General features: G+C 44.8%; 1 protein-coding gene across 1 annotated transcript; it reads left to right on the forward strand.

Annotated features, from left to right (window-relative positions):
* The first annotated feature begins 3,940 nt into the window (after window positions 1–3,940).
* Window positions 3,941–18,182, forward strand: CUNH3orf49 (chromosome unknown C3orf49 homolog). The gene is made up of 5 exons (XM_050160493.1): window positions 3,941–4,065; window positions 6,918–7,243; window positions 13,289–13,413; window positions 17,443–17,556; window positions 17,938–18,182. Exons 1-5 carry the CDS (start codon window positions 3,941–3,943, stop codon window positions 18,133–18,135), a joined length of 888 nt encoding a protein of 295 aa, XP_050016450.1. The 3' UTR covers window positions 18,136–18,182.
* The last annotated feature ends 68 nt before the right edge of the window (window positions 18,183–18,250 follow it).

Genomic DNA, 18,250 nt, shown 5'->3' on the forward strand with positions numbered 1-18,250 from the left:
TGGAATCAGTCACCTTCTGAGGTCACCGTCTCTAGGCACCAGGTACACACTTCTCTGTAAAGTGACACCCTATCTGCTTAGCTCTAAAGTTCCAGCAAAGGGACTTGGGTGGAGATGGGGTTTGGGGTTGGGGCGTGAAAGTGGAGGTGGTTAGCATTAGTGGGGGCTTTTCAGGAAATGAGCTCACTTGGCTTATGAAGATTCAAAAGCATTTCATTTACTAGTGACCCTGCCCTCCATTGCCCTGTCCTGCTTGGTGTGTTCATTATACCCAGGCTTAAAACCAAAAGCTAGAAATCTCAGTTTACCGGATTTGCGGAGAGTTTGTGAGTTGCTGAGTGGACCAGATTAGAGAGAAAACACCAAGACAGCCGGGAAGTGGCCGAGAGCTGTCTGACTGTTATGAGGTTCAAGTTGTGAAACCTCAGCGGTAGGAGGACCAGATCTAAGCCTACCGATGGCGAAGACCTGGCTTCTTGGAGTGTTAACACAAAAATACCTGGAAACGGCAGCAAGTGGTGCCCTCCAAGCTAACTATGGGCTGTGGATTATAATTTTATGCTCAGAGAGCTCAAAAATTTGTGGTTCGGTAACATTTGATTGTCCCAGTACTTTACAGTTTGCCAGAGTTCCCATCCCTCCCTGTCACACCCCGTTGCTTCTCACAAATCCATTCCAGGCTCCTGCGGGGAGTCGTGTTAGCTATCTCTGATTTAGAGATTGCAATCAATTGCTATCTCTATAGGAGTCAACCGTTACCATGGTTACTGAAATAGGATTATGCAATCTCATGTGTGTTCAACAGAAGGATAATGGTGAGAGCAAGGGATGCTGTGTTTGAACCAGACTTTGACCTGCTGTAGAAGACTCATTGGTTTTCATAAGGACACCTACAAATGACCAGGAAATGCTCACATGAGGTGGTGCCAAGCCAAGCACTGTGAGGGCTATGGAAAAGAAAACTGGATTTATGGGGGAGCTAGGATTCGTACTTTTGTCTCTATCTCTGATGAATACTCCATAGTGTTCTTCCAGGTGTGAGCCTTAGTCCTTTATGGCTGACTCTAATTATAGCCTCAGACCCCTGTGTTCTTATTGTAATCCCCCAAGCCACTAGGAACCTGCACCCCCAGACCCACATCCAGCTCATTACACTTCCTAAACATTCTCTGAATTCGTACGCCTGTCGACGGACCATCACCACCTGGGGTCCCTGAACTAATTACCTACGTGCCTTTCCCACAGGTGCAGCCTTCCCGCTCCAGGGCATCTTTTGAGCAGTAAGACACAGGCGCAATGCGCTCCCTCGCCCCTGTATTCCTACCAGACTGATCTTTCTGCTCTCACGTGCCTAGTTCACCTCCCAGTTCTTGCTTAAGCGGTTAATCATTCTTTAAATGCTTCTCCCAAGGCTTAGCATAGTTTGTCCCATGGAATATCTCATCTCAAGTGTCCCCTCTCTAAGAGGCTTTCCTTGATCCCTTGGCAACTTTTGCTGTGGCGGCTTTCTAGTTTTATGGAGCAGCCTTTATTAGGTCCTGAAATAATTTATTTGTAAACACACCTAGAGTGTAAGCTCCTTCTTCAAGAACTGTAAGTCTTAGCAGGAATTCTACGTAATTTCTTTCCAGGCTCGATCCGATTGCCCCAAATACATATGAATGACTAGTTCCTTAAAATCCCTGCTAACTTTCCTTCCTGTGGCTCTGAAGATCGAGCCGAGACAACTTTAAATTGGCGTGTAGTCCTTGGCTGGTATGGCCCAGATTATTTCTTCCGTTTATCACATACACACCTTGTGTCTGTTTTTGTCTGTCTGGAACATGAAGGTCATCACACACTGACCCCACCAGAGAGACTTTTCCCGTGTTTCCACCCAGTGTGGCCCCTCTCCCTTGCCATTTTATCCTAATATCCCTTTTTATTTCTCCATGGCATATTTCTCCATGGCATAGCTGAAATGATTTTTTTCATGTGTTTGTTGTTCCGCTCTCCAATAGCACTTTAAGATAGTTCAGATTGTGTGTGTGTGTTGGGGGTTGGGGGTTGCTATGCAGGGCAGTGTCCCTGATGTCCATATCAGTGCCTAGCAACCATTAGGCATTCAAATATTTGTTGAGAAGTGAAAGACAGACTCCACCCTGGTGGGAGGTATTGTTGACTATTCCCTATTTTAAACATGAGAAAACTTAGGCTCAGGGAGTTTTTTTTTTTTTCTCCCATTTCCTAAGGTCCCACAGCCTATTAGGTTTAATAAAAGGAGTATTTAAATCCAGCCCGAGTTCAACACTGGCATCTGTGTGTGTCCTGCTTCTTCTTCCCTGGACATTTTTTGTAGCCAGATTATATACTTCAGGATTGTTCCGTGACCTACCGGATGTGAAAGCTTCAAATGTCCCGGCCTAGTTCATGCAGGCAGACTTCCACACAGAGAGGCATGTGCAAACACGAACACAACACTCACTCACATGAGTACAATACCTCTCTCCTCCTGACGTGAAGTAAAATCAGCCACGGCCAGCCACATGTTTGATTGAATCCACAGAATTAAGATGCAATACCCATCACTATATGACAACTCCCAGCTGAAGAAATTGGTCATTTATGTATCAATTCATTCAATACCGACAAGTTTCACCTAGAGGAAAACCAAACGTGGAACGGGCTCCAGCCCAGGCACCAAAGCATCTCAGTGTAGTGTGGGCCCCTACAGTGTGGGCCAGGGGTCACTTGCGTCCTGAGGTGTCCCTAAGGTCCATTTCTTGCTACAGCAGAGTGTCTGCATCACTTGAATCTCACTATAAAGCTATGGCACCAGCAGCATTCCCACGCGAGAGATGAGAAAATAAACACAAACAGGTGAAGTGGCTTGACTCAGGCCCAAGTGGACCACCTGAACACTCCATGTTAGCGCCTCAGTGTTACACAGTTTATTCCTCTTATTTATTTATTTGTTTGTGTGAGTTTTGAACCCAGAGTCTCAGGGGTGTTAAGCGTGTACTCAGCCCTATTTCATACTCCCAGTCTCTTGTTCCAGCTAAAGCTCTTCTCCAAGATATTCAAACATACAAAATCCCGTGTACCAAAGTTATCACCACACCACCTGAGAATCTGTGAGACTTGTGTATTGGGTCCCATCTCAAAGGTGCTGCATTGAAATCGGCATTTGAACAAGACCCCCAACTAAATTCTATGCACTTTGTGTAATATAAATTACTGGTGGCTACAAACACAGGAAACAGTAAATTATGTAGTTTTTCATCAGTTTTCCAGAGGCTCCCTTTCAACCATCCAGTCCTGCTGAACTCAGTAACTCAGAGGACTGAGACGAAACTTATATCCTAGTGGCTGCTGCCACCTCGTGGTCAAATTCTCACCTAGGTATAATTTGCTTTTAGCCATAAAAATAAACGCAGAAATAACGTGCAAGTGGTCCAGGCACCGAACATTTTTTAGCCTTGTGCTTTAAAAGTCTTCAGCAGAAACTCAGGATGTAAGGAAATAGCCTCTTCTGTGGCCACCGAGGCAGCCAAAGAACAGCTTGCCTCTTGGGGAGCGTCCCCTGGGACGCAGGTTTGACAGAGAAGTTCAAGATCCCGTGTCTCTTCTTCCCTTACGGAACTCACACGCTCTAAGTATGATGATGAATTATGCCGTGGCTTTCTTGCTCTGAATGTGCCTTCTCTGTGCGGCATTTCACAGGGTCCCGTGGAATTGCCCACGCTCCTCTCACTTGCATCATTAGAAGCCCCTGAAGTAAAACACAGCTAGTTTCACACACGGAGGAGAAGGAGGAGGAGACTCCAAATTCTTCCTAGGTAGTTTGAACCCAACATCCAAAAGTTAGGCAGTGCTCTCTGTCACGGGATGATGATTTTGTTTAGTTCTTCACTCAGGAGCTAAAGAGACCCAAACGGTTATTCCAGGGGAAACAGACAGGATGGAGCACCCTCGGCTGTTCTCACCTGAACCCCTAAAGCTTGCCTATGGGAAGATTGGCCAGTACGGAAGAATTCAGCAGCCCAAACGGAAAACTGGCTCATTCAAAGGGAAGAGGGTAGAAAGGTAAGTAACAAAGGCTCGTTTCCTTCCCCGTCGGTACTTTTGGGGATTTTCATTAAGCAAGACTTCTTATGAGACTGCAGAAGGTGGAGTCTCCTTTAAACATAATTTAAAAATCTAGACTGTATGTGTTCCAGCACGGAGGAAGCGCTGCCTTGGGCCAGGGTATGGTGCTGTCGAAGTCTTTGTTTTTTTTTGGGTTTTTTTTTTGTTTTTTTTTTTCCATTTTTAAAAGCCTCAATTTCAACAAGGAAAGGGTTTTATTTTCCACCCAAATTTGAGTTTTAATGTGTCATATGTGATTAATGTCAATATTAAGTTGATACTTTTCCAATATCAGTATTTTAGTTTTCTCATATCCCCACACCAGTGAGTGGGCAGTTGTGGAAATATATTAGTTCTTTTTGTATTTATCCACAATCAGTGCTTTCTGCTCCCTGCGAAAGCAATTTCCACTCCTGAATTGTGTCCTAGTCCCGTTTCCCCCTTGAACAGTCTTCAGTGAAACCTCAAAACAGCCTCAGACCTGGTATTTCTTGTCCGTGACAAAACCATAAAGAAACTCAGTCTTGAGAACATGCCACCCTTTAATTTTGAAATTCTGTCTGGCAGTTCGGTTTCTGTTGTATTTGGGCCTCTTCCGCAGTCGACGCAGCAGCCACAGCTCAGAGAAATGCCTATGAGATGTTTGTCTGAGGGACTGAGGTGTCACAGGTCAAGCTTCTACCCTTGCATGTATAAAGTCAAATATTATAGAGATGTTTGCTTCCACTAAGAAATCGGGGTTTACAGCCCACAAATCATAATCCCAGAGAACGTAAACAACAATGAGGACCCTAAGAGAGACATACATGGATCTAGTCTGTATGGGAAATAGAAAAAGACAAGATCTCCTGAGTCAATTGGGAGCATGGGGACCTTGGGGGAGGGTTGAAAAGGAGGGGAGAGGCAGGGAGAGGAGCAGAGAAAAATGTAGAGCTCAATAAAAATTATTAAAATTTAAAAACAAGTAATCAGGGTTTAAGGAGGAATAATGTGGAGAAGCAAATCCATTTCTAACAAACAAGAACGAAAGCAAACAGAGAAACTTTACAAAGGGAACGTCCTTTCCGTACGGACATCTCAGGAGTTCCTTTCCTGGAACAAGCGACCTTCTCTAATCGTATTATATAAATCAACATGGGTGTTTATTTGTGTTTCTGAGGCTGGTTGTCTTGTCACAGCCGAGGCTGGCTTTGTGCTCAGTCCTCCTGCATTAATTGCCCTGCGTGCTGAGATGACAGACTTGTGCCACTACTGCCTGCTTAAAGCAACGCAGTTGTTGTAACCTGAGAGGTTGGTTCCATGTATTTCTATTGTGTGCGAGTGTGGCTGTGTACATATCTATGGTAGTATAAGTTATTAAAACATTGAAGCTCTTAAGAGTCTCAGGGGATCCACAGAAGGTCGATTCTGGTTGACAGGTTATCTTTGGGCAAGTAAGAAAGGGGAGCATTTTCCTCGGGACCCCCTTTATTGCAACAGCTCTGCAAAATCATTGAGACTTGGGGCGAATAATGAGCCCAGAAGGTGCTTATTTCCTTCTGTGGCCTTTCTTCCAGATAGGAGGAGTCCAGCCCAAGAGGCCGCCTTCCTTTCGCCTCTAGAAGGTGCTTCCTCGTCTGGTCTTCAGACTAATAAAGTCTGTCACATATTAAAGACTTTGTTAGGATCCAAAGCCACAAATTATTTCCTTCTATTTTCAGATTTCTTGTAAGATTATACCCATTTTTAAAAGAGAAAGCAAAATCTTGTAAAAAAAAATTAATAACATGCCCAAGGGCATACAGTCCAAAGGTGTGGCTGGAGACTAGTGTCGTTGAACTCCGGTGACCGTGTGCCCCCTAGACACTCAGAGAGAGGCACCCACTTTGGAGTAATGTTTTGCTGGAATATGAAAAACATCCTTGCAGTGATACCTCAGATACATTAGGTAGTCTATGAAGAACATCTTAATGGGCATTAATTTCTTTTAACCCGCATTAGAAACATGTATAACAAATAAACATACCATCATATAGTGCAGCAAAGCAATCATGCTACAGCTGGAATTTCATGCTGAGGGAATGAAGATTTGCATTCCCAGAGAAGCTTATACCCTAAAGTTTATAGCTCTTTTCATAATAGCACCAAGTGGAAACAATTCAAATGCCCTTCGAAGAGTGGATGGTTGAACACAGCACGGTATATCCATAATGTGGTGTCTCACTCAGTAATGGAAAGAAAGGAAACGTTAGCACGAGAGAATTCTATTAACAAACACGAACGTCCTGGAGCTGAGGGTAGGGCTTACTAGTACAATACTTGTCTAGCTTTCCAAAGCTGTGTGTCGTCCCCCCCCTCCCCAGCACCAAACATCAAAACAAAGCGGAGACAAATGCTCGAAGGTTGAAATGTTATCCGCTGCACGGATCCGTTTAGATGACATTCTTCAAGGAATAAGAAGTAGCAGCTACAGAATACGTGGGCAGTTGTATGTACGTGGTGTCCGTAAGGTGTGTGCGTGTCTGGGCAGGGGGTGCCTGTGTATGCCAGGACAGAGGGCAGAGGAGGATATCAGTTGTCTTCCTCTAGGGTTCTCTGCCTTATGCCCTTGAGGCAAGGTCTCTCGCATCCTGAAACTTGTTATTGCTTCACTAGGCTGACTGCTGAGTCAACCCTGGTGGCCTTCCCATCTCTTGCCCCCACTAAACATTTTACACAGGTTCTAGGGATCCGAACGTAGGTCTGCCCACTTGCATTGAACTGACTGAGCCATGTCTCTGGCCCTCAAACGTTTTATATCATTGATGCTGTTTGTTTAAATTTTTGTTTAGATGGCACAGAGCTGTGTCTACCAACTTAGCTAGACAAAGTGTCCTGGTCCCCAAAGAGGAATCACTGAGTGAAAGCGACCTGGAGTTCCATGCAACAGAAAACCATCAGAAAAGAAACCTGGTGAAGAAAATGAAGACTGTTTTGGGGAAAGTGTTGTCCTGCAGGTGCGGAAGCCAGTCAGCCCATGCTGGCAGGGGGAGCTCTGCGGGACGGAAGGAAGCCACCCTCTCCAACACACAAGGCCTGCTGCTGTCTAGACTGGTCAAGGAGCTTCCGTCTCCCAGGTTGTTTACCAAGCCAAGGATGAGAAAGCTCTCCCAGAATGGTAACCAGCTGCTATTTAATATTAAATAGTCGAGAGAACCCGTAAAACAAGAATGGACCGTAGTTTGGTTGTTGAATGTCCCCAAAGACACTTGCCCTGGCTTGTCTCTTTGGGTGTTGTTATCAGGAAGTGGGGTTGGTGGGAATTTCCCTAAGTCATTGGAGACAAGCCCCAGCAAGGGGAATGTGAGATCCAACTGAACTCATTGTCTCCCTCTTTGACTTCCTGATCATAAAGTGCGACTTGGCACCATTACACACTACCCACCCTTGCTATTTGTTACCCCTTGAAAAATCTAAGACCTGAACCCAAATAACTGTCTCTCTTCCTAGGATAATTATCTTAGGTATCCAGTCCCAGTGACAGAAAGAGAGGCTTCTCCTCTAGGCTCAGCAACTCTGAGGGGCTTATCTAAACCACAAGGTCACCGCCTCACCCCCTCCTCCTGTGTCAACTGAACCAAATTCCATACTCCACAGGATTCCCCCTCAGTTGGCTCATTCATATATAGATACAACTTAATATATCTATGAAAGTTGAGAGAAATGGATTATATTGTCTTTAAGGTTCCTCTGAGTCTGGTTAGGAAGTTGCCTAGTCCCTTCTAAACTCACTTGGTTCGTTTGTTTCTGTTTGTGTTTTCCAAGGCAGGGTTTCTTTGTGTAGGCCTGGCTGTTCTAGAACTTGCTCTGGAGTTCAGGTGGACCTGGAATTCAGAGATCTGACTGGTGGGATTCAAGGCCTGAGCCACCACCATCTGGCTTCTAAATTCATTTTTATTTTGAATGTATATGGACACATATGCATAAGTGTGGACACACATATATACACATACATTAGAAAGTCAAACTCCAATGTGATTCTTGTTTTACTTAGAGAGGAAGAGTAATAGAGCCTCCTAAGATTCTAGTTCCAGCAGCAGAGAGAGTACGGAGAACTGGAAGAATGGAATTTATAACTGGCAAGACATAAAGGAGGCTTGGTCTACGTTTATGTATTTTTAAACGTTATGAGTATGGGTGTTTTCTTTTGCCTGCTTATGCCTGTGCTCCACATGTTTACTTGGAGCTCCACAGAGGCCAAAAGAGCATCAGACCTGCAGGATTTGACCTACGGATAGTTGTGAGCCACCATATGCGTGTTGGGAACTGAACCCAGGTCCTCGAAAGGCAGACAGAGCTCTTCACCACTGAGACATCTTTCTAGCCCCATCATTTACATAATTTTAACACCAATATATTTACATATTCTTACTCTTTGACAACTTTATGAATGCATGTGTTTGGGGGTGATTTCTTTTTACCCCATTATTACACACACTCCTGCTGAAAACCCTTCCCCACGTCCTACAAGCTCCCTTCCTATTTTCATGTCTTTGGTTTTGTGTGTGTGTGTGTGTGTGTGTAAGAGAGAGACCCACTGAGTTTAATTAGAGTTGTTTTCATGAGGTGGAGGTTTACTTGAATAACTTATTTAGTGCCTATGCCTTTGAAAAAAATGACTCTCTCCCGGGAACCAGTAACTAACAGTAATCCCTGTGTGTGTGTGGGGGGGGGGGGTCTGATGATTCCCCCCACACACACACAACTATAATGTAATGTTGGCAGACTCAAAGAAAATATCCTATTACATTTTTAGGCAAGTCCATCAGGACACAGAGAACCGCGAGTGTGCTACCAGTGAGCTGCATCTCCAGCCCAAAGAGCCAAATCTCTACTCATCCATGTGATGTTCTTATCTTGGTTGGGATACTCAATCTTTTCACTAAGATTTCTCCTCAAGTACCATGAACCACTGTTTGTTTTGCGATGGAGCTCGCCGATCAAGCTAGGCTGGCTGGTGGCAGAGCCACAAAGATCCACGCGTTTGATCCTTTCTGTCTTTTTCAGGAGGGCTGTGGGGTCTGAACTGGAGCCCTCACCTTTGTAAAGCAAACATTTTACAGAGAGCTTTCTTCCTAAGTCTAGATTCATTTTTATGCTACATCTCCTTGGAGTCAGCAGACATAAGGAGCAATGGAATACGGAAGAGCACAGGGGAGAATGACGCATAGAACTGAGTGGGCATGTCTCCTCACAGCGGGCCATCTCCAAAGTGCTATTTAATGGCTACACCACTACATCTGGGGACACTGCTCAAAGTACTGTAAAGTCAGATGTGGAGTGCAGTTTTTTATAAAGATATAAACCAAAGTGAGAATTTAAATGATTCTCTCTCTCTCTCTTGAAAGATGAGCTTCACATATCTCTTAAATAGCTGTCAGATTTGAAAGCCTTAGTTCTGCTTCTTTCCCCGGGTGCCAATAGACTCTCGGTCCTGTGAGTCTTCTATCAGACAAGTGTGATACTCAGACTCTGACCACATATTGTTAAGTTAGAAGCCTGTGTTTTGGCTTGGCCGGAAGCAGCTAATACTCCCTTACTTTGTTTTGTTGATGTTTTTTTGCTCTTCTACTGAGTTTCTGTTCCATCCCCATTAATTTTAATAGAAACTGTGAATGTCGTGCAAGCTCATTCAGCAGATTTATTCTCCCACGCTGTCAGAGTTGTATCCGGGAAGACCGTCTCTATGCCAATGACTTGAAATGTTTTGCGCACGTCGTCCTAGAGCAGTCTCAGGGGTTGGGATCTTACATGATCTTTGATCTGTTTAGAATCAGTTGTGCATGGGGAGAGCCACAGATTTGGTTTCATTGTTTTGGGTGCAGATATCTATTGTTGGTGAAGAGGCTTGTTGGCTTTGAGTGGATGTTTTGACGCCTTTGTTAAATGTTAGGTGGCTGTAGTCATGGGGCGTGTTTCTCATCCTCCATTGGTGTAAGTGTCTGTTTGAGCATCAGTACGAGGCTGTGTTTGTCGCTATGGCTCTGTAGTGTCGACTGAGACAAGGATTTGCATGACTCTGTGTAGGGTGAACTCCTACACAAGTTGCAGCTGGCCGGCTCCAACTTAGCCTGATTTCCCCATTGTCTTCAGCGCCTTCTGTTTAACTCAGGTGAGTCTTGAGTCCTAAGGGCGCAAAGCCTATGCAAATCTTGGCTGGGAAAAATGCAGAACACTGTGATACTCCTTAACTGAGAATTTGTACTTGGCGTTGTCCTTTTGGAAGTTTAGTTAGTATGTTTGGGGATATGGAAATAAACTTGCTAAAGAAGTAAATTGGAGAACAATTTCTAAAAGGCCTTGAGCGAAGGGGAGGGGGTGTCTCAGTCCCCGGAAGCTGAGTTTTCCATGGACCCACAACCCCGGCTCTCTCTTTCTGCCTAGCCATGCTACATGGGGTTATTTGTGTTTCCATAGAAATTTTAGGATGGTTTTTGCCCTGCCTTTGAAGAATGCTATCAGAATTTTGATAGAAATTTTGTGGAGTCTATAGACAATTTTTGGTAATATGTGCATTTTCAGAACATTAAATCTAAAAATTCCTAAGTTTGTGTGATGTTATTCTTAGTTGTCAACTTAACGACCTCTGAAATTAATTAAACCCAAGCAGCTGGGTGCATATGTGAGTTTTTCTCTTTTTCTTTCAGCTTTTCTCTTTCTTTCTTTTCTCTTTTCTTCTTTCTTTTTTTTTATGTTGTTGTTGAGACAGGATTCTCAGTATAGTTAGCCCTGGCTGTCCTGGAACTCACTCTATAGACCAGGCTGGCCTTGAACTCACTTCTGTATATTCTCAGTATAGTTAGCCCTGGCTGTCCTGGAACTCACTCTATAGACCAGGCCTGCATCTGCCTCCTGAGTGCTGGGATTAAAAGTGTACGCCCCCACTGCCAGGTGAGAAGTTTTTTCTTAATTAAATTGAATTGTAATGGAAACATCTGGTCTGTGGGTTACAAACCCCTGATCCAGAGCCTCCGACTACTACAGTGTGGGAAGTGAACTTTTCAGTCCATTCTTCCATGTTTTATAATCACCAGCCACTGATTTTTAAATTTTTATTTATCTACTTATTGACTTTTGAGACCAGGTCTCATATATCCTAAGCTGGGTTTAAATGCTGAGTATGGTAGATATGTGGGTTCAGAACTTGATCTGCCTACTGATTGTAGGTTCAGGGCTCCCAGAATTGACTACCTTGTCCTAGGCACTACCTGAGCCAAGCTTTCTCTCTGCCTGATTAGCCACACTTTTCAGTTTGTCAACATCATGCCCTCCCAGGACTGACTCAAATTCTTGAGGATATGGCCAGTTAAATTTAGGCTCTTCTCAGAACCCCTGGGGTAGCCCATTTTAAACAACGAATCCTCACCACTGTCCTTGAACTCATACAGACTGGAGAAAACAGAATTCCTCTCAACTGTCCACTTATTGATAAAGGAAATCTGTCTCCACAAAACCTCTCTATTTGACGCTCGTGAGTGCTGCAGGCCTATCTTGAGGAGCAGGGCCTAGCTCCTTTCGCCAGGGCTGCCCAGGTTAGCCCTTGAATGATACTTCTCTTTCCCCTCCCTCATTCCCAACGGACATCTGGAGCTGGAATCTGTGTTCAGCTGGGCTTAGTCCTTTTTGGGATGATATTACCAGTCATTTTCAGCGCATTCTTTGGTTGTCTTCTGTGGCCCTCTTAAATGCTTCCTCGTCTTTGGGATACAGCAGACTGTTTCATGGTCTAGCTCTCCTCTCTGTCACCAGGTAGGTCACATGGCGACAGTTCCTAGTTGGCTAGCTCTCCTCCGTCACCAGGTCAGAAGGAGACAGTTCCTAGTTGGCTGTCTTAACCTAGGAGTCTCTATGGTGTCACTTTATCATTTTTATTACATTTTTTTACATTTATACCTTTTATTTTATGCATATGGATGTTTTGCTTGCATGTATGTCAGTACACTGTGTGTGGGCCTGGTACCTGCAGAAGCCAGAAGAGGGCGATCTAACATTGGAGATGGTTATAAGCTGCCATGTGGGTTCTGGGAATTGAACCGAGGTCCTCTGGAAAAAGAGTCAGTGTTTCTAACTGCTGAGCCCCTTCTCCAACCCTTATTCATTTACAGAACTAGGAAGACGGCTCCATGGTTTATGAGCATGTGCTGCTCTTTCAGATCTGAATCCAGTTTCCGACACGTATGTTGGCAGGTTCATAACTGCAGCCTCGAGGATGAGATACCCCCTCTGACCTCTATATGTGCACATGTCCATACACACCTGCACACATTAAAATCTTTTAGAACTGTACTGTGTAAGTGTGTGTGTGTGTGTGTGTGTGTGTGTGTGCACTCATTCATGTGGAAGTCAGAGGACAACCTGTGGGAATCGGTTCTCACTTTCAACCATGTCAGTCCTGGGCATTGAACTCAGGCTTGGTGGCAGGTACCCTTACCCACTGAGTCATCTCCCTGACCCTATAGTTGCATTTTAAATTTGCTTTTATGTCTACTGAGTTGAGACTAAAGTCATAGAATAAAATAATTAAGAACGCCTCTACTTGGAACGAGAAATGGTTCAGGGGTTAACAGCACTTGCTGCTTGGCAGGGCAGTTCTTAGCACCCCCATGGGGGCTTACAACCGTCCAGGGATTCCAAGACCATTCTCTGGCCTCTGCAGACACTACACATTTGGTGGACTTGCTTGCATACATTTAGGCAAAACATAAAAAACGTAAAAACAAAAATGAAAAACAAAAAACTCAAACATAAAAAGAAAGATCCTTTAAAAATGTTAAGGAAAGGCTCTTAGATGCGGGACATGCATCTTGACAGTATGTGAGCGACTGAGTCTTGGCTGGATTTCGAGAGAGCAAAGTGAAGTCTGCTCCATTACACTGATTTAACCCTCGCAGTTGAAGGCCCCTTTCCCTAATCCCATCATGGCCTAAGTGAAAACCATGCAGGGCAAAGTAAAGCCCCCAGAAGGGGTAATCGCCACTACAAAAGTCAGCTGTGTGCAGAAGGAAGCCTAACGCCAGAAAAGCAAGTCTGTTTTTACTTTTCAGTCCCGCGGAGAAGTTTCCCGGGCAGCATAACAGCACACAATGCCGTATTCCAGAATGATTTTGCTCAGGGAGACCAGTTTGCAATGCGGCCCTTACATATTCTTTCCTCCTCCTCCCAGCAACTATACAGCTGGATGTTGTTGAAGCAGAGGCAGAAGAGGTAACCGGAGGAAACCAGCTCCTCCGAGCCAGAACCACCACCAAGCGGTTATCTGTGACGTCACTTCCTCCGGGGCTGCAGAAGGTAAGGTTCTGGCTTCAGCTAGCCCTGAAAGACCAATGTAAATTGGTTTTTCTGGGTTTTGACAAATACCAAGTTCTCTTTGACCTTCTGCTGCTTCTGTCTTTCCACCAAGGAACTAAGGCACAAGGGGGAGGGGGTTTTTCCAAATCAGATCTTCCTGTTTTTGACTCACTCTTCAGCCCATTCCACAGCTTGGCCTACGCTAGAGTCTGGAGCTTGGTGCAGACTCACTGAATTGTTCAAAAGCTGCAGCCCCACACTAGGAATCTGGCCAATCCAGATGCTACGTGGAGGGTGGTGCTGCCTGCAGCAACTCTGCACAGACTGCAGCATTCCTCGGAAAACGCAGCTATTAGTCACGTGTGCGGTCTGAGAGGGAAATGTGGCCAGTGTGAGCAGACAACTGAATTAGTGTTATTTAATTTTAACCTAAAATCAAAAGTGAATTAATTCAGATGGCTACATTTACAATATCAGACATTATTATGGCTAGATGACCCAAGCATGTCCAACCTGCAGACAAGCTGAAAGCAGTCTAGAATAAATTCAAATTTATAAACTTAAGCATTGAGGTTTTCTTTCTGTATGTGGAATGCTCTGTTCTGTTGGTGTGCATACACACACATGTGCGCCTACACACGTGTGTGCATGTGGGAGCCATGCTACTTCGGGAACTGATTATTTGGCTATGAGACTTGATCTGAGCTCAGGGAGTAGGTAAGGATGCTGGGCACCAAGCCTCAGACACCTGCCCAAGTCTGTTTTCCCAGTGCTGGGATTATGAGAGTGTACCACCACGTCTGGATTTGTTTTCATTGTTAAAACTTGGGCTCTCAAGATGGAATTCAGGACCTCAGACATGCACAGCAAAAATCTTACCTACTGAATTTCATATGCAGGTCCCTGTGGTGTATTTATTGGTTTTGTAGTACATAAACTTTGCTGGGCGGTGGTGGCACACGCCTTTAATCCCAGAACTCTCAGGAGGCAGAGGCAGGTGGATCTCTGTTTGAGGCCAGACTGGTCTACAAGAGCTTCCAGGACAGGCTTCAAAGCAACACAGAAACCCTGTCTCAAAAAAATAAAAATAAACTTTGTAGGCAATCCTGAGACTAAACCAAAGATATCTTTTAGTTTGTTTGCTAATTATGTATGAGGGAGGGGTGCACAGACCACAGTGTGTGTGTGGAGGCCTGACAGCAGCTTGCCTTGGTTGACTCCCCTTTTGCCATGTGAGTTTTGGGGACTCCAATTCAAGTCCTCAGGCTTGGTGGTACATTTACCTGCTAATCCATCTAGCTGACCCTTATCTTCAAAAATGTCCGAGACCAAGGTGCTCAGATTAAGAATTACTTTCTTTTTTGAAAATTATTATCAGTTTCTAGACAGTCTATCTATATGGTCCTGAACTCACTATGTAGACCAGGCAGGTCTCAAACTTAAGAGCTTTGCCAGTCTTTTGCCTCCTGAGTGCTGGGATTAAAGGTGTGTGCCACCACACCCAGCTGGGTTGTTTTTTGTTGTTTGAATGGCTTGAGACAAGATCTCATTTTGTTGCCTTGGATGATTCCAAATTCTCAGAATCCAACAATGCCCCTACCTCAGCTTCCCGAGTCCCAGATACTGTGGGCGTCTCCCTTCCAAGTTATTTAATTATTGTAAAAACAAAACCCTGGGGGCTGGGTGGTGGTGGAGCACACCTTTAATCCCAGCACGCAGAGGCAGAGGCAGGTGGATCTCTGTGAGTTCGAGGCCAGCCTGGTCTACGGAATTACTGCAAAGGCTTCAACTTTCTACTCAGAAATGGTCCCAATTCTGGGAAAACATTTTTTGGGGATGACTTGGAGTGTGTGATTTGTAAGAAGGCATGGGAGAGTCCAGTTTCCAGTACAGGCTGAGGGTTCTCATTCGGAGTCTTTCCCATCTTTTTCTTTCCTCACGATTCTGGGAATTGACTCCAGGCCTCACACCTAACAAGCATGCACTCTCCTATGAGCCAGATTCCTCCCCCTCCCCAACCACATTCTTAAATACTGTGTATTAACTATATTATGTGGCAGCCACTTTTGACTATATTCAATTAGATAGAATTAAATATGTAGTTTTTCAGGCTGGGTGGTGGTGGCACAAACCTTTAATCTCAACACTTAGGAGGCAGAGGTTGGCAGATCTAAGTTAAAGGCTTGCCTGGTCTACGCAGGATAGCCAGGGCTACATAAAGAAACCCTATCTCAGACAACAGTCCTTCTCCACATCACCAACACACATACACACACAGCTACTTAAGTGCTCACTAACTGCATGCAGCTAGAAGATACACACTTCTAGCTTTGCAGAAGGTCCATCAAGCAGCACTCCTGACTATCACTGTCAGTGCGCCATAGCAAGTCTGAGTTTTGCTTTACGGCTGTCAGGTATTTATTGTAACTCTCATCTAGGCCAACATCTGGGCTTGGGGACGACAGGGAAGATCTGATGGAATATGGTCTTGCTTTTGACGGAAATTATAATCCAGTAGAGGATGGAATTATTAGACCAAGACACCGTAGAGCAGTGTGGGGTAAGGATAATCTTGTATAATGGCAGTGGGTCAAATGGATATACTTATGGGAAAAGTGAAATCTGAGTCCCTAGTCTCACACCATAGATCCAATTCCTGTTGAGCTATAGAGCTAATTGGGAAAGGCACCAACCTAAAACTTCAGGAAAATAAGATCACAATTTCAGGACAAAGTCTTCTCAGGGTATAAATGGCACTGATGAGAAGGTAGAGAATTCTGGCTATAATTAAGGATTCCTACGTACCAAAAAACCATTTTATCAGAGGTTGTCAACTGCTATAGAAAGGTTTTAGTTAGCCCTCACAATGCTCCCCAAATTACATATAAATTATGAATTACTTGTCCAAAATTTAGAAGTAGGACATTTCAAACAAAAATGCAGGTTTTCAACTTTTTTTTTTTTTTTTTTTGAGAGGGGGCATTTCAAGACAGGATTTCTCTATAGGTTTTGCAGCCTGTCCTGGAACTTGCTCTGTAGACCAGGCTGGCCTCAAACTCAGAGAGATCTGCCTGTCTTCCACTGCTGGGATTGAAGGCCTATGCCACCACCGCCAGGGAAGAATTTACTTTTTTTTTAAAATGTATAGTATTCTGCTGCATGTATGCCTGATGGCCAGAAGAGGGCACCAGATCTCATTATAGATGGTTGTGAGCCACCGTATGGTTGATGGGAACTGAACTCAGGACCTCTGGAAGAATAGCCTCTTAACCACTGAGCCATCCCTCCAGCACCGGTTTCCAATTTCCTTCTGAAACACAATGCCTCAGGGAAACTAACAGGAATTGCAAAGACGTGCCCTCCACAGAAGGCCTGTTTTCTCTGTGCCATTCCTCATTCATCCTGGTTTACAAAACATCCATGCCATGGTCATATTGATCAAGCACAGGAATACTTAGCACCCAACAATTACGGTAGATGCTTAGTAGAAAAAACTAGCTGGGTAGGAGGAAAGAGTGGGATTTTAGCATGACGTAGTGGTGTACTCAGGAGACAAAGGTCTTGGGTTGATGAGGCCAGTCTGGGGTACAGCGTGAGTTCTAGGCTAGCTTGGGCCTACACAGCAAAAGAGAAAACACAACGCCAAGCCCCTCAGATGGGCTCTTTCGATGGATCAGGGAAGGTTAGGTATGAGAAAGCTAGCAGGGCAGGGATGGTCTGCACCTTTTTCAAAGGGTAGGACCTAAACATGGCCCTGCTCTCTGGCCCCCACCAGCCCGCACTCCGTGCTCCGCAGCCAGAGCAAATGCTTGTCTTTCCCCCGACAGTCTATCCTTTCAGAGCCCAATAGTCTCATTTCTTTGCACTCTACAGAACTCTTCAGAGAGCTCTTGGCACAAAGGCAAAACAGATTTCACCTGTGTTACCTGGCAAACAACCTCCTTTGTGAGACTGTCCGGGGATGAGTGTTGGTTGCTAGTATAGAACTGACAGTCATTTCCTAATGGACATTTTGCATTTGGACAATAGGTACCACATTCATCAAAAAAGAGACCACACTTCCCAGCACTCAAAAAGAAGAAACAGAGCGCGGAAGACATCCTCCAGAATCCAGAGCTGACAGTGGGGAAGCTTCAAATGCAGGTCGTGGGCAAAGACTTTTCTGTTTTAAAGGCACCAGAGAGCAGGCTTAACTCAACCGTTTGCCCTGTAAGACAGCATGGAGCAGGGCATAATTAACAATCACCATTAAGAAATACTGTCAGTGGGGGGCTTCTGAGAGTAGCTAAGGGACTGCAAAGGGGACCTAGGATGACACTGAGTGCCTAATAAATATTAAGCGAATTCCATTAAAATGAGTCACACACTGGCTTGAGAAGAAAAGGAGGTCGGCTTAGCCCCTATGTGGTAAATCTGTTCAAGCTCTGTTTGCTATGAGCTGAATTAGAATATTACTTTAGCACTCGCAGAAAAAACAACTGTTTTTTTGCTTTTAGCAGTTTCATGTCTTTGTATTTACCACAGGTGGACGACCTCATAGAAAGAGTGACTGACAAATGCACGAAGCTCTTGGCCCAAAGACATGCGGAGCTTCAGCAGTGTGAGTTCCTAGGGGCTGAGATCCTGCAGTCTTCGAAGCAGTTCCAAAGGCTTTCCAAGAGAACCACAAGGAAGTACAAGCTGAGCAGCACATGCTGCCCATGCGCCTGCTGCTGCCTCTGAGTTCCAAGTACACAGCATGGCAGCAAAGAGAGCCTGCCTCCAACAAGGTGGAGGACAGAGCAGTAGCTGAGGCCGCCATCTGCACTATGCCACAGCAAGTGCAGACCCTTGCACA

The sequence above is a fragment of the Alexandromys fortis genome, unplaced genomic scaffold (assembly GCF_014885135.2).
Source record: "Alexandromys fortis isolate MF-2015 unplaced genomic scaffold, M_Fortis_MF-2015_v1.1 scaffold_116, whole genome shotgun sequence".
Lineage (NCBI taxonomy): Eukaryota > Metazoa > Chordata > Mammalia > Rodentia > Cricetidae > Alexandromys > Alexandromys fortis.